The sequence below is a fragment of the Microtus oregoni genome, unplaced genomic scaffold (genome assembly GCF_018167655.1).
Source record: "Microtus oregoni isolate MIOR12 unplaced genomic scaffold, Mior012 000072F_ref0000427, whole genome shotgun sequence".
NCBI lineage: Eukaryota > Metazoa > Chordata > Mammalia > Rodentia > Cricetidae > Microtus > Microtus oregoni.
In genome coordinates this window covers 1,245,569-1,268,965 of record NW_024543979.1, presented here as the reverse complement: position 1 = coordinate 1,268,965, position 23,397 = coordinate 1,245,569, and the positions used below count along the sequence as shown (strand labels likewise).

Sequence of the window (23,397 nt, the reverse complement as noted above, 5' to 3'; positions counted from 1 at the left end):
GCACTGTGCTTTGCAAGAGCAACAGTTGCTCTTACTTGCTGAGCCAGATTTCTAGATGTGTAAATTCTTAACTAGTTCCCCTTTGACACTTTAAATGGCAGAGGATTTGAAAATCTTTCCAAAGAAAAGTTCCCTTAGTGTGAAGCTAATTGATTAGACTTGGGTCCCATAGTCTAGAAACTCCATTAACATTTAGTGGATTTTTCTAACAGTAGTATCCTATGGAGGACCAAGATAGACCATTGAAGATTTACAGATAATTCCATATCCTAGATTGTTAAAAGCTACTATTTTGAAAATGGTGAAATCTAGATAAATATCCAGAATGTTCTTCATTTAATTACTAATTTCAGCACTGTTGGTTTTGTTATTTACATTTTTCCTGAATGTATTTTTGAAAATGTGCTTTAAAACCTGGTAACAGTTTTTCCTCTTTCTTGCAGCACCTGGGCATCTTCCTAGAAGCAGAGCGGTCATGGAGGTGGTGCCGGCTGAGGTGAATAGCTTGCTTCCAGAGGACATAATGGACACTGCTATAACTTTAGTGGAGGAGGATAGTATTGAGGCTGTGATTGTGTCATCCCCAATTCCCATGGAGACACAACTGGAAGAAATTGTCAGCATAAATTCTACTGGTGACTCTACAGCCACGCCCATTTCCACGGAACCCATCACAGTGTACAGTAACCACACTAACCAAGTCGCAGTGAATACCACAGTTACTAAAGCAGATTCTAATACCACAGTGAAACCAGCATTTCCAAGTGGCCTTCAAAAACTTGGTGCTCAGACTCCTGTGACTATATCAGCCAATCAGATTATTCTAAACAAAGTATCACAGACATCTGATCTTAAACTTGGCAATCAGACCCTTAAACCAGATGGACAGAAGTTAATTTTAACAACTTTGGGCAAATCTGGTTCACCAATTGTTTTAGCACTACCCCATAGCCAACTACCCCAGGCTCAGAAAGTTACAGCTCAGGCCCAGCCAGGAGATGCTAAGTTGCCACCGCAGCAAATTAAAGTAGTTACCATTGGAGGGGGGCCAGAGGTGAAACCTGTCATTGGTGTCTCAGCATTGACCCCAGGAAGTCAACTGATTAATACTGCAACTCAGCCCTCTGTGTTACAGACCCAACAGTTAAAAACAGTACAGGTAAAAGCAACAAAGGGGGCATATTACTTAAAGTGCATGTTAAAAAATTAAACTGACTCAAAGTTGTGTTTATAGGGTTGTTAATTGCATAACTTCTAATGAATTCTTTTGAATGTTTTAAAGTAATTGTATGAATTTGTTTTGTTTTTAAATTTGGTATGTCTAATGCCCATGAAACTTTTTACCAGAAAACTTCATAGCAAACTAAATTTTGGTTAAATTTCTGAATTGTTTATTTGTAGCTTTTTAAAGATTTTATGCATAGTGATAGTTTGCCTACAAGAGTATTGTTTTGCTGGCATAAAGATGCCCTACTTACTTACTGCAGAGCCATCAAGTAATCAACCTTTTTTTATTGGTTAATTAATGACTAAAGGCTAAACTTTGCTGCTCTGAGAACCGTTGGGTGCAGCAATAGCTGATGCTCACCAGCGTTTATCTTACTTGGAGCTTTTTTGTCCATCGTTCATGTTTGCAGTGTGAGGAAGACAGTGAATAGGATGGAGCAGAGCACTGGGCTTGTCTCCCCTGTACTGTCCTGCTGACTGTGGAACTGGGGGTAACTTCCTCTCTGAAGTTTTACCTTAGCTTAAGATGGCTACTTGATCATATAACAAGACAAAACAAAGCAATATAGAATTGCACAGTTCTTAAAACATTGAAGATCCTTCAGAATAGCACTTAATAGTATGAAAAATACCCTCAAATACCTCAAATAGCGGATTACCAGAGCATACATGAAATGTTTTTTTTTTTTCTTCTAATGTCCAGAAAAGCCTCTTTAGGATAGCAGAATGCTTAGAAATATTTAGAAATATAGTGATTCACTTACGAGAAGGAAAACACAGTCCATCCCATGTTTGGAAGGTTGTCTTTTAAAAGAAACCAGGAGGTAGTCAGCTGTGGCTACACTTGGTAGGTAGAGGCAGGCAGATCTCTGTGAGTTCCAGGGCAGCCAGGAGTACACAGGGAAGCCCTGTCTTGAAAAACCAAAAAAAAGAAAAAAGAAAGAAAGAAAGAAAGACAGACAAGAAGGTATGAGCCAAAGTAGCAAAGGAAGGAGTGTAAGGAATTTGGGAGAGGTGTTTCCTCTTAGCTGATATTTACATTCAAGTTTTGGTTACTGTGTTGGAAAAGAATTAGAGACGTTAATTCTCAGGAACTTTGCATTAAGAAGCTTAAACTTTTTCAAGTCTTGTAACTTGCTGTATCCTTTCTGCTGTTATTTAATAGTTCATGTTCTCCATCTTTGTTACCTCATGCTTTAATTAGTTTATTTATTTATTTTGCTGAGGCGCTCTTGAATGAGATAGCCTAGCCTATCACTGTTAAGTATCCTGTCCTTAGTATCGAAGCCTATTTTGATTGGCCTTGGCAGTGTGGATCACTATCATGGTCTCAAAGAACTAATGATAGAAATCAAAGTGATTTTTTTCATTCATGAGAGCAGTGTACAGTTTCAATAAGTAATTTATTTCTATCCATTAATTTCCTACTCTAATTTTCTAAGTATTGATAGTAAAAGACTCTGGCCTAACACTCACTTCTTTTTATTGTTGTTGGTTTTATAAAGACTGATTCCATTTGTTTTAAAAGTTATGTTTCTTAAAAGAATATATAACAGAGCTGGGCGTGGAGGAACGTGTCTTAATCCCCGCATTCAGGATGTAGAAACAGGCGGATCTCTGAGTCTGAGAACAGCCTGGTTGGCATAATGAGTTCCAGGACAGCGAGAAGGATGATAAAGTGAGACCCTGACTCAAAAACAAAAAACCAATAGATAAGTAAAATAATCAATTAAATAATTGAAATAAACAGCAGAAAACCAAGGAAACATACTAGAATATTTTCTAAGTATCCAGCTGATTTCAGGTAACTCAAATGTTTCTAACTCAGAAGCAACTTCTGAGACCCTAAAACACTTAAAAAAAAAATAAGTTGTAGTAATAAGGGCGGCGGGGCTGCGTCCCCAGCACCCCGGCTACCTGGCTAGCTTATGCCCGAAATAACAACACACAAACTGTTCATTTAATCACTGCTTGGCCCATTTCTATCTAGCCTCTTCTAGGCTAATTCTCACATATTAATTTAGCCCATTTCTAATCATCTGTGTAGTGCCCCTAGGTGCGCTTACCGGGAAGATTCTAGCCTATGTCCATCCTGGGTCGGAGCTTCATCGCGTGCTTCTGCCTGGGAGCTGGGAGCATGGCGTCTCTCTGAGGCCTCTGCTCCCGAGAGGAGAGCTGTGGAGTCTGAGCTCACTTCCTCTTCCTCCCAGCGTTCTGTTCTGTTTACTCCTCCCACCTATCTTCTAACCAATGAGGGCCAAGCAGTTTCTTTTTATTTAACCAATGATCTTCCTCCATTAATAAGTAACTACAAACTTAGAGTTTTCTACATTAGTCCCCATGATACATATATTTCAAGGCCTATATGCATAGAAATCTGATTTCCCCCATGTAGTCTGCAGCATTGTTTTGAGTTTAGTTAGAGTACTGAGGTGGTTGAGCATGGACAGCAGGTGAGAGTGAAGACTCACGTTCAGAAGTAGTGACGGTATTGACTGTAGCATGATGATGATGGGTGTGTAGACATACCCAATTCCAGATAGCTAACCATTGGCCCGTGTTTGCAGTGCCCCGTGTGGGAGAACAGTAAGCAGCTAGCAGGTCTGGGACGGCATGCTGAGAGCTATTTGCATGAGTTATTTGGCTTACTTTTCTACCTTATTTGTAAATTTTCTTCCTTTTTCATTTTGTATTAATCTTCTAGTTTCATAAATATATTGAAAATTTCTTAAATTTTTTAAGGTTTTCTTTTGTTTAAATTATTTATGTGAATGAATGTTTTGCTTAAATGTATATATGTATGTATGTATATATACCATGTGTGTACCTTGTTCCTGCAAATCCCAAAAGGCTTCAGATCTTTTGAAACTGAAGTTGCAGATAGTTTTGAGCCTTTCTTAGGGTGCTGGGAAAGGAAGCTAGGTCCTCTGCAAGAGTAACAAGTGCTCTAAACCACTGGTGAGCTTTGTGTATGCCAGGCAAGCACTCCAGCAAATGAACCCAGGCCAGGCAGCATCCCCTTTCACTTTGATTCCTAAGCTACCTTAGAACAAAAGTGTAAGTAAAATAAGCATAAAGCATCATTTTCAAGGGCCTGGAGAGATGGCTAAGCAGTTAAGAGCACTGGCTGCTTTTTCAGAGGTCCTAAGTTCAATTCCCAGCAACAACATGGTAACTGACAACCATCCGTAATGAGATCTGGTGCCCTCTTCTGGTGTACAGGCATACGTGTAGACAGAACACTGTATACATAATTAATAAATCAAGAATCATTTTCAGGAGCATGCACAAAGTCCTGCATTCCATATCCAGAACATAAAGCCAGGTGTGGTGGTACATGTCTGTAATCCCTGAGCTTGGGGGTAGAGGCAGAAGGATAAGGACTTCAAGGCCAGCCTAGGCAATGTGAGGGCTTTTTTTGAAAACTAATTATGGTTCCTTAATGGATCTGGAAATTGTTATTTTGAACAGTGCTCCACTAAAAGAATACAACCATAAGAGCAAGATGAGATCGTTCATTTGAATAATTAATGTAATTTTGCTTCCAGTGTTTGGATTTTTTTCCTGTTTGGTAAGCATATAATATATAATGGTTAAAATCAGGAAAGGGGGAGATACTTTCAAGTCTTACTTTTAATAGCTAAGGTTAGGTGTTTCTAAGACAGTCTACCTCTGTGGTTACTGATACTATATATATGTGAGATTCCACTTTGCTTTAGAGCTTTAGTAAGCTCTTGGGAAGTGCTTCCCTTCATGTCTCAAGACTACATCAGCTTCCCAGAGCACAGTGAATTTACGCAGCTGTGTCATGGCTTGCAAGCTGGATGTATTGTTACACACTAATGGATGGACTTCCTTTTGTGAAAATACGATTTTCTCTCAGAGGTATTTGTGTCACTAATAAGTTCTGAGTGCAAGAAAGTTACATTGTGAGTGTAAGATAGCATGCTGTTTGTAGTTTGAACACATAGAACTGATGCCTGACTGTGATCAATATTGTTTCTGATGGATTGCTATTGTTGGTCATGCGTACTCACTTTGTCACCTCCAGTAATAAATAGTACGTTAGGGCCTGTCTAAAGGTAAAATAGTTACTGTTCCTCACACACTAAACTTTGAGTTTATGCCAGGTAAGTTTCCGCTCTTTTCTTTTAGCAGTTATGCCTTTGCCTTTCCTGACAATTTCAGTATAAAAACATCGGTCTTGGGCACAGTGGCTCACACCTGTGATCTTTCCTGGGAGTCCGAGGCCAGCATGGTCTCATTAGTTAGCTTCACAAGAATGACCCTCCCTGTCTCAAAAAATAACTGTACTACATTGGTACCTCTCTCTTTTTTGACTTGTGGCAAATTTTAGTTTAGGTCAACAGTGTGCCCATATTTTAACTTCATATTGGAGATGAATTAAATAATGTATGGATAGTCCCTTCCAGTAGTTTAAAGTACAATAAATACTATTTTAGTAACTATGTTTCAGAGCCTTTTACAGATCTTCTACAAAACTGTCTTTGTAATTGACTTGAACTGGTTCAGTTCTTCTTTCACTCCTATGGAAAGTCTGCTAAACGTGGTGGCTTATGCCTGTAATCTCAGTACTTGGGAGGCTGAGGCAGGGAGAGTGCCATGAGTTCAAGGTCTGCCTGGGCTACATAGTGGGCTCCAGGCCAGCCTGAACTGATGCCTATCTCAAAAACAAAATGAGCAAAAAAGAGAAAGTGAAAAGAAAGAAAATGTAGTTGAAAATCTGTAATACGTAATAATTTACATTTTGGATCATAGATGAAGGTGGTCATGCATATGTGTGCAGTGGTACCTCATTGTTTGTATTGTACTTTTTGAACTCCGTCTTTTTGTTATTGAATAGCTTTTTTGGAAACTAACATTGTGCATAGTGTTTCACTATTAAACACTTTTATTATTAAACTTTACTATTTTGTTCACCATCTGCATGTTTCAGAGAGACTAGGGATTTATCATGAAATTAGAGGAATTAGGACATATGAGCTTATAGATATGATCATATTAATATTTTGGTGAATTGGTTTGTTTTAAATGTTTTATACATTAATACATAGATAAATTTGGTAAATAACCTGACTTAATGTACTACTGTGTATGAATCTTGTCTAACTTTCCTTCGTAGATTTTTTATGGAAACAGATGTCTTCATAGTTATCTATATGTTTCAGATTGCTAAGAAGCCTCGAACACCAACCTCTGGTCCAGTGATCACGAAGCTGATCTTTGCAAAACCAATTAATAGTAAAGCGGTCACAGGACAGACAACTCAAGTGTCACCACCGGTCATCACAGGTTATATTTCTTTATAGTCTTATCAAACTATATGTATGTCTTTCTTTTAGATTTAGAGAAGCTCATTCTGCCACTTTAATATGTTTTCAGTGTAGCAATCAGCTTATTTATTAGTATTTTGTACTCTTTTTTATTAAAAATAATTTTTTCATACACTGTATTGTGATTACAGTTCTCCCCAACTCCTCCTGAATCCTCAACCCTCCCAATTCCTCCCAGATGTTCCCCTCTCCCTCATTCCAGTTTTCTCTCTCTCTCTTTAGAAAAGTAGGCTAACAAAAAGCAAATAAACCAGAATGAAAAACAAAACAACAGAAAGCACAAGAAACACATACACAGATACATACACACAAGACAAAATCTATAAACACACAAGATGGGAAATTGTAACCCACTGCCTCTGGCTGAACCCCCTACTCAGCCCCCCCATACAATTCTTTGTGAGCAGAAAATTGTCATGTTACCAAATGATAGTTACTTAAATAATAACAGAATTTAAGCTGTATTACATCTACCAGTACTTTCTAATGTGACCCAGTTCTTTATATTATATACTTTAAAATGTGTCATCATAAGTAACTATATCAGTTTTGTTATTTTTTTTTTATAAATTTATTTATTTATTATGTATACAACATTCTGCCTCTACCCGCATGCCAGAGGAGGGCGCCATATGTCAGTACAGATGGTTGTGAGCCACCATGTGGTTGCTGGGAATTGAACTCAGGACCTCTGGAAGAGCAGCCAGTGCTCTTAACCTCTGAGCCATCTCTCCAGCCCCATCAGTTTTGTTATTTAACCTTCAAGTATTCTGTTAGGAATTGTGGTTCAGTTAGTAGAAAGGTTGGCTATGCCTAAAGACCTTGTGGTATCAATTCATGAGATACAGAACTAATACAAAACAGCGACAAAATCCCCGACAGTGCAGCTCTCCCTGATCAGCATGAATTAGTGCCATGGATGCCATAGTTCGGTCCTTGGGTCATTTATCATATGTCACAAGCTAATCACGGTTTGCCTTGCAATTGCTGACAAAAGCATAGAGATAGATACCCGTTGTGTTGCTGGAACTGTTAGTGCTAAGTTCAGTTTGCAGAGATAATTTTGTCTTTTGTGGAGGAAGGGGTAGGATCTTGCTCTTTAGCCCTGGCTAGCCTGGCTAACTCTGTAGCCCAGTCTGGCTTCTGAATTCACAGTAGTTTTTCTCTCAAGGACTGAGGTTGTGAGTATTCATTCACATCATGCCCAGCTTAGTTCCTTCTTTTATATAGTGCCTACATTTTTTATATATCACATTTTAAGCTACAAAAGTAATTGTCCTGTATTATAAGTAGTAGGTTACACCATTTTTTATTGTAGCTAATGCTGTTTCAAAATGTTAAAGATTCTTTTTAAATGAGGGGGTCCTTATTGAATTGATTTACCTATGTATAGTTGGTTTCTCAAAAAAAAAAATTGATCTTGTCACATCCATGCTTAAAATATTTAGTTTTGGCTTTGACTTATTCAAATGCAGTCTTCTCTTAGCCATTAGGATCTATTTATATCCTTTTTATTTTGCCTCCTATCAGCCCAAACCTATTTAACTTATCTTAAGAGATAGCAACTAGATTATACTCTCTTGGAACTGAGGGTCTTAGCAATGTTTCTCTTGCCTGGAGTGGCTTTCTTTGCCACCCTCGTGACTGCCTTGCTCCTCTCACCTCTTGGCCACTCTTAGACGTTATTGAAGTTTAATGAGGTGTCTTCATGTAATTGTTTTTATATGTGTTCCCATCAGGATGGATTATTTATGTCGTGTATTTACTTACATTGCAGTTTATTTGTATTTGAGGGTCTCACCATGTAGCCCTGGCTGGCCTGGAACTCACTATGTAGAGCAGGCTGGCCTCAGACTCACCTCCCAAGTGCAGGGATTTAAGGCATGCACCACCACACCTGGCATATGCTTAACTATTTTTTTTTTACTGTTTTTATTGAGCTATACATTTTTCTCTGCTCCCCTCCTTTCCTCTCCCTCCTCTTCTGCCCTCTCCCATGATCCCCATGCTTCCAATTTACTCAGGAGATCTTGTCTTTTTCTGCTTCCCATGTAAATTAGATTCGTGTATGTCTCTCTGAGGGTCCTCTTTGTTGTCTCGGTTCTCTGGGATTGTGAATTGTAGGTTGTTTTTTTTTTCTATGTCTAAAAGCCACTTATGAGTGAGTATATATTATATTTGTCTTTCTGGGTCTGGTTACCTCACTCAGTGTTTTCTAGATCCATACAGATCCAAATTTCAAGATGTCATTTTTTTTTTAATCATTGTGTAGTAATCCATTGTATAAATGTAACACATTTTCTTTATCCATTCTTTGGTCAAGGGACATTTAGGTTGTTTCCAGGTCCTGGTTATAACACATAATGATGCTATGAACATGTCTTTGTGGTACAATTGAGCATCCTTTGGATGTATACTCAAAAGTGGTATTGCTGGGTCTTGAGGAAGGTTGTTTTTTTAATTTTCTGAGAAATCGTTATACTGATGTTCAAAGCAGCTGTACCAGTTTGCATTCCCACCAGCAATGCAGGAATGTTCCCTTTATCCCACATCCTCTCCAGCATAAGTTGTCATCAGTGTTATTGATTTTATCTGCTCTTACAGATGTAAGATGGAATCTCAGAGTTGTTTTGATTTGTATTTCTCTGATGACTAAGGATATTGAGCATTTCCCTAAGTGTCTTTCAGCCATTTTAGATTCCTCTGTTGAGAGTTGTCTGTTTAGGTCTGTACCCCATTTTTTTTAAATTGGATTATATATTTTTTTGATGACTAGTTTCTTGAGTTCTTCATATATTTTAGAGACCAGCTTTCTGTCTGATGTGGGATTGGTGAAGATCTTTTCTCATTCTGTAGGCTGCCATTTTGTCTTGTTGACCATGTTCTTTGCTTTACAGAAGCTTCTCAGTTCCAGGAGGTCCCATTTATTAATTGTTGCTCAGTGTCTGTGCTGCTGGGGTTATATTTAGGAAGTGGTCTCCTGTACCAATGCGTTCAAGTGTATTTCTCTTCTGTGAGGTTCAGTTTGGTTGGTTTTGATCCATTTGGACTTGAGTTTTGTGCATGGTGATAGATATGGATCTATTTTCATTCTACATGTTAATATCCAGTTATGCCAGCACCATTTGTTAAATATGCTTTCTTTTTTCCATTTGATATTTTTTGCTTTTTTGTAAAAATTAGGAGTTCATAGGTTTGTGAATTGATATCTGGGTCTTCTATTCGGTTCCATTGAGTCTCTTGTCTGTTTTTATGCCAGTACCAGGCTGTTATCAGTACTGTAGCTCTGTAGTAGAGTTTGAACTCAGGGATTGTGATGCCTCCAAAAGTTCTTTTATTGTGCAGGATTGTTTTGGCTATCCTGGGTTATTTTGCTTTTCCATATGAAGTTGAGTACCATTCTTTTGAGGTCTTTGAAGAAATTTTGCTGGATTTTGATGGTCATTGCATTGAATCTGTAGGTTGCTTTTGGTAAGATTGCCATTTTTACTATGTTAATTCTACCTACCCAAGAGTATGGGAGATCTTTCCATTTTCTAATATCTTCATCAGTCTCTTTCTTCAAAGATTTAAAGTTCTTGTCATACAGGTCTTCCGCTTGTTTGGTTAGAGTTACTCTAAGATATTTTATTTTATTTGTGGCTATTGTGAAGGGTGATGTTTCTATAATTACTTTTTTAGCCTATTTATCATTTGTATAAATGAGGGCTACTGCTTTTTTTTTTTTTTGAGTTACTCTTGTATCCTGCTTTGTTACTGAAGGTGTTTATGAGTTGTAGGAGTTCCTTGGTAGAATTATTGGGTTCGCTTATGTAAACTATCATCAGCAAATAGTGAGAGTTTGACTTCTTCTTTTCCAGTTTGTATCCCCTTGATCTCCTTTTAGTGTCTTATTGTTATAGCTAGAACTTCAAGAACTATATTGAATAGATATGGAGAGAGTGGACAGTCTTGTCTTGTTCCTGATTTCAATGGGATCGCTGGGAGTTTCTCTCCATTTAGTTTGATGTTGGCGGTTGGCTTGTTGTATGTTTAGGTATGTTCCTTATATCCCTCTGCTCTTTCCAAGACCTTTGTCATGAAGGTATGTTGTATTTTATTGAAGGCTTTTTCAGCATCTAATGAGATGAGCATGTGGATTTTTTTTCCCAGTTAGTTGTTTATACTGTCGATTGCATTGATAGATTTTCGTATGTTAAACCATCCCTGCATCTCTGGGATGAAGCCTTCTTGGTCATGATGATTTTTCTGATGTGTTCTTGGAAATGGTTTGCCAGTATTTTACTGAGTATTTTTGTGTCAAAGTTCATGAGTGAGATTGATCTGTAGTTTTCTTTCTTGTTTTGGGTATCAGTGTAATTGTAGCCTTGTAAAAGGAGTTTGGTATTGTTCCTTCTGTTTCTTTTGTGTGGAATAATTTGAGGAGTATTGGTATTAGTTCTTTGAAAATCTTGTAGAATTCTGCGTTGAAACCATCTGGTACTGGGCTTTTTTGGTTGGGAGACTTTTGTTGACTGTTTCTCTTTCTTTAGAGGTTATAGGTCTATTTAATTTGCTTATCTGATCTTGATTTAATTTTGGTAAGTGATATTTATCCAGAAAGTTGTCCATTTCCATTTTCCAACTTTGTGCAGTACAGGTTTTCAAAATATGACCTCATGATTCTCTGGGTTTCCTTGAGTCTGTTCTTATGTCCCCCTTTTCATTCTGATTTTATTAGTTTGAATATTCTCTTCTGTTCCTTTTGGTCTGTTTGGATAAAGGTTTGTCTATTTCATTGATATTTCTCAAAGAATCAACTCTTTGTCTCATTGATTCTTTGTATTGTTTTCTTTGTTTCTGTTTTGTTGATTACAGCTCTCAATTTGATTATTTACTGCCATCTGGTCCTTCTGGGTGAGTTTGATTCTTTTTGTTCTGTTAAGTCATTGGTGTGTGATTTCTCCAGCTTATTTATGTAGGCATTTAGTGCTATGAACTTTCTTCTTAACACTGCTTTCATTGTATCCCTAAATTTGAGTATGCTGTGTGGTCATTTTCATTGAATTTTAGGAAGTTTTTAATTTCTTTATTTCTTCTTTGACCCATTGGTGATTCTGATGAGCACTGTTTAATTTTCATGCGTTTGTGGGCTTTCTGGAATTAGTGTTCCTATTGAATTCTAATTTTAAGCCATGGTGATTCAATAAGATACAGAGGGTTATTCCATTTTTATTTTTTTATCTCTTGATGTTTGCTTTGTTATCTAGTATGCGGTCAGTTTTTGAGCAGGTTTTGTGAGGTGCTGAGAAGGAATATCCTTTTATATTTGGATGGAATGTTCTGTAGATTTCTGTTAAGTCCATTTGAGTCTTAACATCTGTTAGTTCTCTTATTTCTCTGTTAAATTTCTGTCTGGGAGACATATACTTAACTTTAGTTAAATTTTTTTTTGTTTTAGTTTTTTTTACATTGACTTATAACTTGCCCCCTAGTTATACTCTATTTTTATACCTGGGTTTTTACTGGTCTCCCCTAATACAGTTAGGGTTTTTCTTGATAGTATTTTTCTCCTTCCTTCCTTCCTTCCTTCCTTTTCTTTTTTCTTCCTTTTCTTTTTTTGAGACAGGGTTTCTTTGTGTAACCATGTCTGTATTAGAACTAGCTCTATAGACCATGCTGGGCTTGAATTCATAGAGATCCATCTGCTTCTGTCTTACAAGTGCTAGGATTAAAGATGTATACAACTACTGCCGGGAGATAGTAATTTTTTGTTCCTTTACCATTTAGTTCTTTAAGGATTACTTTATTTTAAAAAGTTTTCCCAGTAAGGGCCCAGTGAGATGGCTGAGAAGGTGAAGACACTTGCTGCCAAGCCCAGAGCCACCTGATGTGGGTGCTGGGCTCTGGCTTTGGTTCTCTGGAAGAGTAGCAAGTACTCTTAATCACTGAGCCATCTCTCTGGCCCCTGGTAGCTGTTTTTATAAGTGTCTGTATGAGTTTTGTTTTTGTTTTTTGAGTCAAAGTCTGATGTATTCCTGGTTAGCCTATTGCTGTGTAGCTGAGAATGAACCTGGATCTTCAGGTCTCTACCTTCCAAGTGGTGTCCCATCTTTCCTGGTTGATCAGGTTCTAGGGAGAGATCCATGGCTTCCTACATGCTAACCAAGCCCTCTACCAACAAAGCTGTGTCCCAGTAAAATTGTGGATTTCAATTTTCCCTGAAAAATTGTTCAAATAGGAAGTCAGCTGTAGTACACGAAAAGTACAACTAGGAAGACAGCCGTGGAACAGGGAAGCACAGCTAGGAAGACAGCCGTGGAACAGGGAAACACAGCTAGGAAGACAGCCGTGGAACAGGGAAGTACAGCTAGGAAGACAGCCGTGGAACAGGGAAGTACAGCTAGGAAGACAGCCGTGGAACAGGGAAGTACAGCTAGGAAGACAGCCGTGGAACAGGGAAGTACAGCTAGGAAGACAGCCGTGGAACAGGGAAGCCCAGCTAGGAAGACAGCCGTGGAACAGGGAAGCACAGCTAGGAAGACAGCCGTGGAACAGGGAAGTACAGCTAGGAAGACAGCCGTGGAACAGGGAAGTACAGTTAGGAAGACAGCCGTGGAACAGGGAAGCACAGAGGCTGAAGCAGACTGGGGGCAAAAGTCCTGAATTGTCCCAAGCTTACTCTGATAGAAATAGCTTAGCTATGTTTCAGGGCATATTTTTGATAATTCTTAGGTTCACTATACCCCTTAGGGTCTAACTAATGTCTCTAAAGTCCTTGTCTATGTAGGTTATCATCGTGTAAGGTTTTCACCTGTTACTAACAGTCACCCGTGTGCTGCCTCTCATTTGCAGGTAGGGTTCTTTCACAGTCTACTCCTGGAACTCCATCAAAGACCATAACTATATCGGAAAGTGGCGTTATTGGATCAACTTTAAATTCTACAACACAGACACCAAATAAGATAGCCATCTCACCTTTGAAGTCACCAAATAAGGTAAAAAAGGAAATCAGCCACAAATGCCAAATACTGTGGTTGCTGCATTTGTTGTCTTCAAGTAACTCCAAATACTTTAGTTTTCATATATTTCCAAGCAGATAAAAGGCGCTCAGTGAATACACAATTAATTTAGTAATCAAATTGTTTTCTTTCTTTTATTGCTTGTTTAATAGTGGATCTACTCTGTAGTGCTGGGTGACTGGCCTAGGACTCAAAATCCTCATGCTTCTGCCTCCAAAGTGTGATTATAAGCATTGTGATGAAGGATTCATATTCCCCCTCTCTGTGTCTCTCTGAGCAACACCCTCAACCACAAGCAATATGTTTTTGCTAGTAAAGATTTTATTTTAAACACTTGGTAACAGAGTAATCATTGGTGATTTTTATGGCCCATATGAATATAGATACAGTTTTTTTAATGAAGTATTGATGCACTTAGTTATTCTTCAGTTCGTATTTAACACACTTACTCTTGGGTAATAATAAACACATGTAGTGGGTTTGCAGTTATAAAATGCTAAGCAGCCATTTCTTGATGGAGACGTGAGTTGTTGCTGGCTACCGTTCTGCATTAGAAAAGAATATTAGATGTTGCCAAGCATATTGTCTATATACTTGAAGCTAAACTACATTTTATGCGAAATATTTGAAAGCTTTTCATAATTTGTTTTCATTCTAAGGTGGTAAGTATCTAACTTCGCTAAGGCATATTAATGTCATTATACCAGTGTAGAAAAACATACAAAACAGGTTTATTTTAAAAGTCACTTGGGTAGAAAACATTTTTTTTTGCTGTGAGATGCCACCCTATGACTCTGAAAAGACATTATCTTTTGTCCCTGGCTTCTTCCTTGATTTGCAATTATTCATAAATTAAAAAAAATTGATTGTTTGCTCTATATAATATGTAAATATGATACCTCATACAACTTATTTAAGTAGGCATCCACGTGCAAATGAAATCAGCTTATTCATGCATAATGGTGAACACTGGGGCTAAAATACAAGTAAGGGTTTAATTTTAAGGAGTGGAGGAAGAAAGAACTTTAGATGGAAACAGTGAAAGTTGTGTTCAGAATCTTAATGATTGCAGGCAGACTGGTGTGTGTGTGTGTGTGTGTGTGTGTGTGTGTGTGTGTGACTAAGATTTATATAGAGTAGGCTATTCTTGTTTTATTTTGTCTTCAGAGTTTTTCTATATAGCCTAGGATGGCCTCGAACTCAAGGCACTCCTTCTGCCTCAGCCTTCTGAGTGCTGGGATTAACTGGCATGTGCCACCACACCTGGCTTTGAAAGCTCTACTGGAAGAATTACTGTCTTCAGGGACTTCTGCTGTTTGCAATGCACCTCACCTTGTCTGCACATTAGAATCACGGGAAATTCTCATCCCAGAGTGTCTGATTTATTCTCTCTGGAGTTTGGTTTGATATCAAGATTTTGAAGCTGCCCCTGAGTGATTCAAATGGGCACTTAGACTGAGGGCCACTGTTCTGAATAATAAGAGGTTGCATATTTATAAAGGGGACCTGCTGAGTTGTAGTAGACAGTTTGGTAGAAGATGTAGATCCTGAGGGAGATCAGTCATAGTCGGGTTTGTCTATGCTTCAGAAGCACCTAAGGGCCCTCTTTAAAAACAAAATAAAACAACCCAAAACTAATGTCTGACTTCCTTCCATATCCTGTTTAGATTAGAATCTGTAGGCTAGGTTAGATATTTTCATTCCATGTTGTGGGTGGGAGTAGAGAATCACTGAGTGGAATTATGAAAAGTAGCTAACTGGCTTCCGGCAGTTGTCGTCCTTATCTGCCGCTGCTTCATGTCCAGCCTGGTGGTGCGTGTCAGAGGGAGTTGTGTCCTGGGCTCTTTCATTAAGATCCTTTCTTTCTGTTGGGGGAGGCTGCTTATTCATTTTTTGGGGGGGACAACCTTGTTAACATTTCAGACAGATCTCACACTCTTCTCCGTCTCTGAGACTAAATTACTGCTCTCACTGTAGAAATCAAGATGCCAGTACTTTCTCAACTCCCTTGAAAACTGCAGCTGTGTCTCACTGCAGGAGAAATTTCTTCTGTTGTGTTTTTTTCAGTAATCATGAAATTTCATATTTATTAGACATGCCAACATTGAGTTAATGAAATGTTGTGTTTTATTTATTTCTCCTGGCTTTAAGTCATTGAATCTCAACCTGTAGGTCTTGACCCCCCCACAGGTTTTGTACAACAGATATCTTGCATATCAGATATTTGTCGTATGATTCCAGTTGTGAAATAGCAATGAAATACTTTTGTGGAGTTTTCACCACGGGAGGAACTGTATTAAAGGGCCAAAGTATTGCCAAGGTTGAGAACCACTACTTCTTTACGTTTTACTTTTTTTGTTGTTGTTGTTTTTCAAGGCAGGGTTTCTCTGTGTAACCATCCTGGCTGTCCTAGAACTCATTTTGTAGACAAGTTTTACCAATTTCATCCTGTTTTCTGTCCTTTAGTGTATCTTTTGTTCTGAAATCATAGTATTCCTTTTAGAGTTATTTGATACGTTATATTTCAATTTCCTAAACCCAGTGTTTTAACACACAATACTAATTAGAAGCAGCAGCAGAGAGTAATTGTCACAGTTCCAGTTGATGCATAAAATCCCTGATGATACCCATCTTCTACTTTGGCAAAAAGAAATTTGAGCCAGGCAGTGGTGGTGCACGTCTTTAATCCCAGCACTGGGAGGCAGAGGCAGGTGGATCTGTGTGAGTTTGAGGCCAGCCTGGTCTACAAAGTGAGTTCCAGGGCAATCAAGGCTACACAGATAAATCCTGTCTTGAAAAAAAGATAACAAAAAAATAAATTTGAAACTGCATAAATACGATACTCATAATTTGAAAAGGAAGAAAAATCTTAGATTCAATGTACCAGCACAGTGTTGAATGGTAATACCTACTTTTGATACTTGATCAATTCTGCAGATCTGAGTTAATGCCCAGCAAGAAAACGAAATAAGGGATTAAGATGAATAGACATATCACAGTTCTCTCATTTACAACCATATGCAATACAAAACACAAAGACTACAACTGAACTATTAGAATTAAAGTTTAAGTTTAGCAAAATGACCAGTGTGTGCTGTTTCTTTCAGGACTTGGAATGTGTTCAGTGGATGCGGTGCTTGCCTAGCGTACTTGAACCCTGGGTTCAGTCTGCAGTAGAGAATAAAACGGGGCATGGTGACACACACCTGTAATCTCAGTGGAGGCTGCTGGCCTAGAAGCTGGAGGTCAACCCAAGCCTCAGTTTGATACCAGCTTGGGATCATGTCTTTAAAAAAAAAAAGTTTGTGTGTGCCTGCATACACCCCTCCCCGACGTGAGCTCATTACATATACTTTGGTACTGGAAGTTAAACCAAAGGCACACATGTTCTGAGCCCATGTTATATCACTGACCACTATGCTCCAGCTTCATATAACCAATGCTTTATAGTTTTTATTGTAGAACGCTCTCACTTTTCAGGCTGAATATATGCATCAGTATTGTGGGGTTTGTTGTTTCAGTGGCCAGTGTAAATGCGATGGCTTTCCTGACTTCAGTCTCGGACAGTTGCTACTGTTGGCAGTGTGTCCTGAAACCCTTCATTTGTTACTGAGTGTTAGTTAGGTGAGCCAAAGAGCATGTCATCTACCGATAGTGACAATTTGACTTCCTCTTTCCCTGTGTGTATAGTGTTTCTCTTCCCTGTTGTTCTACTTGGCACTTCATTGAGTAAAATAGTGGCAGTGAACATTTTCTTCTATTTTTTTTTTTTTTTTTTTTTTTTTTTTGGTTTTTCTAAACAAGGTTTCTCTGTGGCTTTGGAGCCTGTCCTGGAACTAGCTCTGTAGACCAGGCTGGTCTCGAACTCACAGAGATCCACCTGCCTCTGCCTCCCAAGTGCTGGGATTAAAGGCGTGCGCCACCATCGCCCGGCTAATGAACATTTTCTTGTTTGAGATTCTTAGAAAGAAAGTTCCCAGTTCTTCCTTATCAATAGCAGATCTAGCTCTTGGAATTTGGACATGGCCCTATATGTTTAAGTAAGTTCCTTCTATTCCTTGAAATCTCTATTCCAAAGGGTTACTAAGTTTATACCATTCTTTTTTGTGTGTCTGTTGAGATGATCATATGGTTGGTTGCAATGCAGTTACTGATTTGTATGTTTTTGTAGTTTCTGTTTTACTTTGAGGTTCAGGCTGTTCTGGAGTTCTCTGTGTTGCCCAGATTAGCATTCAACCAACAGCAGTCCTCTTCTCTGCCTGAGTGCTGTAGATAACACTTCTAGGGAGTTTTGTTGTTAGTGTTGTAGTTACTGTTTCATTGTCCTGGGGACCTAGCTTAGGGCTTCACACTCGCAAGGCAAACACTGTGTTAATGACCTATACCCCTTGCTCAGTAGTTTTGTTGAGGAGTTTTGCATCTATGTTTGTCAAAGATACTTGCCTATAGGTGTTTTTTTTTTTTTTGTATTCTTACTTGCTTTTGGTGTTGGAATAATACTGGCCACATAGAATACCTTTGGAAGAATTCCTTTATTATTTTTATAATTATTATATTTATTATTCCATTATTATTCCTATATTATTTTTTGTACTAATTTAAGCAAAATTGGTGTGTGCTGTAAATGTTTTAGTTGAATTTTATAGGGAAGCTATCTGAGCCTGCCTTAACTTCGGGAGCAGGGAAGAAAGGGTTTGGTGCTGATGGGGAAACCGATTTAGTTTCCTTGTTTGTTATTGGTCTCTTCAGGTTTTCTGTTTTTTTCAGGATCCAGGCATAGTAATTTACTTGTATTCAGGATTCTGTGTTGATTGACAGTTTTTGTGGAGTTGTACATGGTCATTCCTAATGATCCCTGTATTCCTTAGATGATAGTTGTAATCTCTCCCTTTTTACTATGATTTTTTTTTTTTGAGATGGTATCTTATTAAGTAACCCAGGCTGGCCTCATGTTTTCTAATAGCCAGGTTAACCTGGAGTTGGCAGTTCTCTTGCCCTGATGTTGTTTTCCTGATAAACTGCTCTGAGACTAGTAAACTAGGAAGAGTTGACGAGGTCAGGTTGGCTTCGAACTCACAGAGGTCCGTCTACGTCTGCATCCTGAGTGTGGGATTAAAGGCGTGCACCACCACTGCCCGGCTTTTTTTTTTTTTTTTGGTTTTTCCAGACAGGGTTTCTCTGTAGCTTTGGTGCCTGTCCTGGAACTAGCTCTTGTAGACCAGGCTGGTCTCGAACTCCCAGAGATCTGCCTGCCTCTGCCTCCCGAGTGCTGGGATTAAAAGCGTGCGCCACCACCGCCTGGCTGGTGTTTTAATTTTTATTGCAGTGTATTTAGTGTGTGCACTTATGTGTGTGTCGGAGTGTGCATGGAAGTCAGAGGACAGTTTGCTGGGAGCTTCACATATGTTCAGCAAGTTCTTGACCATTGAACTATGTCCCTAGACCTGATATGACGATCTTGAAACAAAAATTTTTAAACTGAGATTAAGAATTCAGCAGTTTAGGGCTGCAGAGATGGCTCAGGGGTTAAGAGTGCAGGCTGCTCTTCCAGAGGTCCTGAGTTCAATTCCCAGCAACCACATGATGGTTCACAACCATCTATAATGAGATCTGGCTCCCTCTTCTGGCCCGTAGGCAAACATCCAGACAGAATGCTGTATACGTAATAAATAAATAAATAAATAAATCTTTAAAAAAAATTCAGCAGTTTAGATGCACATTAAGAACAAGGAGGCTGAGCTGTGGTGGCGCATGCCTTTAATCCCATCACTCGGGAGGCAGAGGCAGGCGGATCTCTGTGAGTTCGAGACCAGCCTGGTCTACAGAGCTAGTTCCAGGACAGGCACCAAAGCTACAGAGAAACCCTGTCTGGAAAAACCAAAAAAAAAAAAAAAAAAAAAAAAGAACAAGGATCCTGCCTTCCCGAATTTCCTGTCATTATACCCACATTTAAGAAAATCCAACAGACAGTAAATTCTTGAGGCAAAAGGTAAAGAAACATGGAGAAAATAGGACAATAAAAGTAAGTTTGTAGATGTGGCAAAATTAACATATTATATGTTTATGTGTAAGCATGTCAGGATCAAGTCTAGGTCCTGTGCATGCTAGGCAAGTAAGATCTGTACCACTGAGCAACTTTCCCAAAGCTCATAAAATATGTAGCCTCAAAGAAGGCGAAGGAGAGAGAGAGAAAAACAAAAAAAGGTTAAATGATCTGATTCCAGATTACAGTGACTTTTAAATATGTGTGCATGTACAAAATGTAAACAGACGTGGGCCAGCAAGATGACTTCGTGGGTTAAAGTGCTGGCTGTCCAGGCACTGCAACCTGAGTTGATCACCAGGGAGAGAACTGACTTGTACCCCCTGACCTCTGACTTCCACATCCACGTGTGTCCGTGTGGACTTAGACATACACATCATACCCACACATATATAATAATAATAAATAGGTATTTTTAAAATGTAGACAGATTTGTCTACTGGTGTAAAATGTAGTCAGAATTCAGTTTAAAACCAGTTATGTATGACTTGTAAGAGTGGTAGCTTCAAGCTTAAGATAAAGAAAAGTTTAATATTTAAAAATTCTAAATTTTTGTCTTTAAGATTTTATGTGTCTGAGAGCTTTGCCTTCCTGTATGTCTGTGCACTGTGTGTATTCCTGGTAACCATAGAAGCCAGAAGAGGCCCGCAGATTCCCTGGAACTGGCCCTATAAAGGAAGGTCGTGAGCTAGCTTCTCTGCAAGAAGAGCAAGTGCTCATAACTACCGAACCGAACCATCTCTTCAGTTACCCCACCCCTTTTTTAAGCCTCTCCATTGCTAAATAAGCATTCTACTTCCGAGCTCTGCCCTGAGTCCCTACGAGACAGAAAAAGTGTGAATAAATGAATTAGATTCTTTACCATATGGTGTTGTCTGGGTGAGCACTTCTGTAGACTAAGTTGGGATATGTAATACCTTAGGAAATAATAGATTACAAGAGATCAAACTATCTTTATTTTATTTATCTATTGTTTCTAGTAGGGTTTGACTGTGTCACCCACAGCAGCTTTGACAAACTCGCCTCTGGCCTCAGCCTCTGCATTGCTGAGATTGCCAAGTGTCCATCCTGTACACCAGTTCACCTTTGCTTGTGTTGACAGTGCGTGTTAAACATGAGTCACGTAAACTCAGGGAATCTCATGAGATTAGTTGCTTTATGGACTGCTTCCAAAGTTTTGTTAACTTCCTGGGAAGTGTCAGCTTACTGTCTGGGAGAGAAAATTATTGAAATGATTTGTAAAATTTTAGTCAGATTTGTTATACCTAAATCAGTTAGTTTGTCTAGAGTCTAGATAACCATTAACTGGAATAATTTTGAACAGTATTTGGCACTATAGGTTTGTGTGGCCGGGTGGTGGGAGTTGTAGTCTTTCAGAATCAACTAAACTTGATATGGGGACAGAATGGTCCTTCTTTAAAATATGTTCAATGAAAAACAATATAGTTAGTTTATTTGGTAAAAACATCTGTATTTTCTTTTTAATTCTGAGAGTAAAAAATTAAATCTTTCTCATAAATTTTATCTAATATCAACAAAATTGTGTGCATTCTTACGTTTTTTTATTTTAAAATCTTTTATTTTTGAGATTATAATTTTTTCTCCCTTTCTCCCTCCCCATTCCCTTCCATACCTCCTCCCTACTTCTGTTATTCTCCTGTTTTTAAAGATTAAAAAAAAAATTTAAGTTGTGTATGTGTGTGTGGTTTTGTGTGTATGAGTGCAGGTGCCCATGGGGTCTAGAAGAGTGCATCGGATCCCTGGAAACTGAGTTGCAGTTGATGCTGGGGACCAAACTCTGGTTCTCTGGAGAGTGCTCACCCCTGAGCCATATTCTCTCCACCTCCAGCTGAATATTTTTTTCATTTCTTTCTGAACAAGTTGTAGTTGCAGCTTACGAGCACATTCTATATAAGTTAACAGATTAATGGTAGGCATGTTCTGTCTTATTTGACAGGCAGTGAAGTCGGCTGTGCAGACCATCACTGTTGGAGGGATGAGCACATCACAGTTTAAGACCATCATTCCTCTGGCAACTGCGCCCAATGTCCAGCAGATCCAAGTGCCTGGAAGCAAGTTTCATTATGTCCGGCTTGTTACAGCCACAACAGCCAGTAGCTCAGCCCAGCCAGCTAGTCAGAATCCCAGTGTAAACACTCAGCCTCTTCAGCAAGGTTTGTGACCATGTTTCTTTTAACAGCAATGAATGCTTTTAACATCATTAAAGAACATTGCTTCTGTTTTTTAAGTCTGGCATTTCCTCTGAGAGTGTGAATGAGCAGTGATTACAGAAGACAACAAAGTAAGAGTATGATTGTATGTCACTGCTACTTCATTCTCTGAGAAGTTAGCTGCTGTAATACCAGAGATCTATGAGTATTACTTAATCAGCTATCTTACTGACAGCTTAAACCCCTATTATGTCAATGGGATAGCTTTATTTAGTTTCTAAACAATACAGCTCTTTGCTAAAGCGTGGGTCAGTTGAAATGACTAGCAGTCAGTGTATAAATAAGAATGTAACCGTTTAATCTTTTTTGAATTGTACTTACTTTAAGGTTATAATTGGTACTCTACCAATCAGTTGGTAGGGTGCTTGCGTTCCTTGCACAGAGCCATAGGTTTGCTCCTCAGTACCACAGACTGGGTGTGGCTGTGCACGCCTTGTGAACCCAGTGCGTGGGAGTGGATGCAGAAGGAGCAGAAGGTCAAGGTCCTCGTTTATAGGCAATTACAAGGTCAGCCTGCAGTAAGACTCTGCCAACAAACCTGATATATATATATATATATATGCATACACATGTAACTGTTCTCAAATTTGGCTACTTTTTAAAAGTTGAGCAGAATGAAAGGTTCAGTGTAGCTTATAGCTTAGAGCCTATTTTTCTTTGGAAAACCGCTTTATGTTTCAACAATGTCAAAATGAAGAAATGAGTATGTGGTTAAGTGGTGGATTGCTCAACTACTGTGTAAGGAAGGCTTTCAGCTTGATCCCCAATATCACAAAACCAAATGCAGGAATAAATGGAAGAATCACATACCAGATAGTTGTTTTTAGTTCCCTTTGGAGGGTGGTGGGTCAAGTGTCATGCACTTGTGTGGAGGTTCTCTTGTGGAAGCTGGTTCTCTCCTTCTGGTTTTTGGTTCCCAGGGATCAAACTCGGGTCTTCAAGCTTGGTAGGAAGCACCTTTATCCATTTAAGCCATCTCACTGTCCCCATCTAGCCTTCCTCTTCTTCTTTTATTTTCTTCTTTTACTTTTTATGTATGAGTGCTCTGCTATATGTATGCCTGCATACCGGAAAGGGGCATCAAATCCCGTACAGGTTGGCTGTGAGCCACCAGTTGAACTCAGGACCTCTGGAAGAGCAGCTAGTGCTCTTAACCACTGTGTTGGGAATATTACTTTAAGGTGTGTTAACTTTTGTTTATGCTGCATTTGTTTAACTCTGTGAAGCTGTGATTCTTTGCCTGGCTAAAACACCTGATGGTCTAACAAAGCGCTGAATGGCTGATAGCAAGGCAGGATAGGCTGACAGGCAGAGAGTGTAAATAGGAGACACGAGGAAGAAGAGGGGCAAGAGAACAAGAGGACATCGAGTCACCCAGCTACACAGCCAGTCATGGAGTATGAAGGAATGTATACAGAAGTAAGAAAGGAAAAAGCCCAGAGGCAAAAGGTAATTGGGATAATTTAAGAAAAGCTGGCAAGAAACAAGCTAAGCTAAAGCTGGGCATTCATAAGCAAGAATAAGTCTCCGTGTGTGATTTA

The 23,397-nt window shown here is 38.9% G+C and overlaps 1 protein-coding gene across 4 annotated transcripts in view; it reads left to right on the top strand.

Moving 5' to 3' along the window:
- Window positions 1-23,397, top strand: part of Lin54 (lin-54 DREAM MuvB core complex component) — a 62,187-nt gene that overhangs the window by 19,369 nt on the left and 19,421 nt on the right. For 3 of the 4 annotated variants that reach the window (XM_041642089.1, XM_041642086.1, XM_041642087.1), the window contains exons 2-5: window positions 444-1,159; window positions 6,417-6,540; window positions 13,416-13,558; window positions 21,583-21,799. In XM_041642089.1, coding sequence (XP_041498023.1) covers window positions 476-1,159; window positions 6,417-6,540; window positions 13,416-13,558; window positions 21,583-21,799 — 1,168 coding nt within the window. In that variant the 5' untranslated portion in view covers window positions 444-475. The remainder of the gene's footprint in view (window positions 1-443; window positions 1,160-6,416; window positions 6,541-13,415; window positions 13,559-21,582; window positions 21,800-23,397) is intronic. The other variant, XM_041642090.1, reaches the window with a different exon arrangement.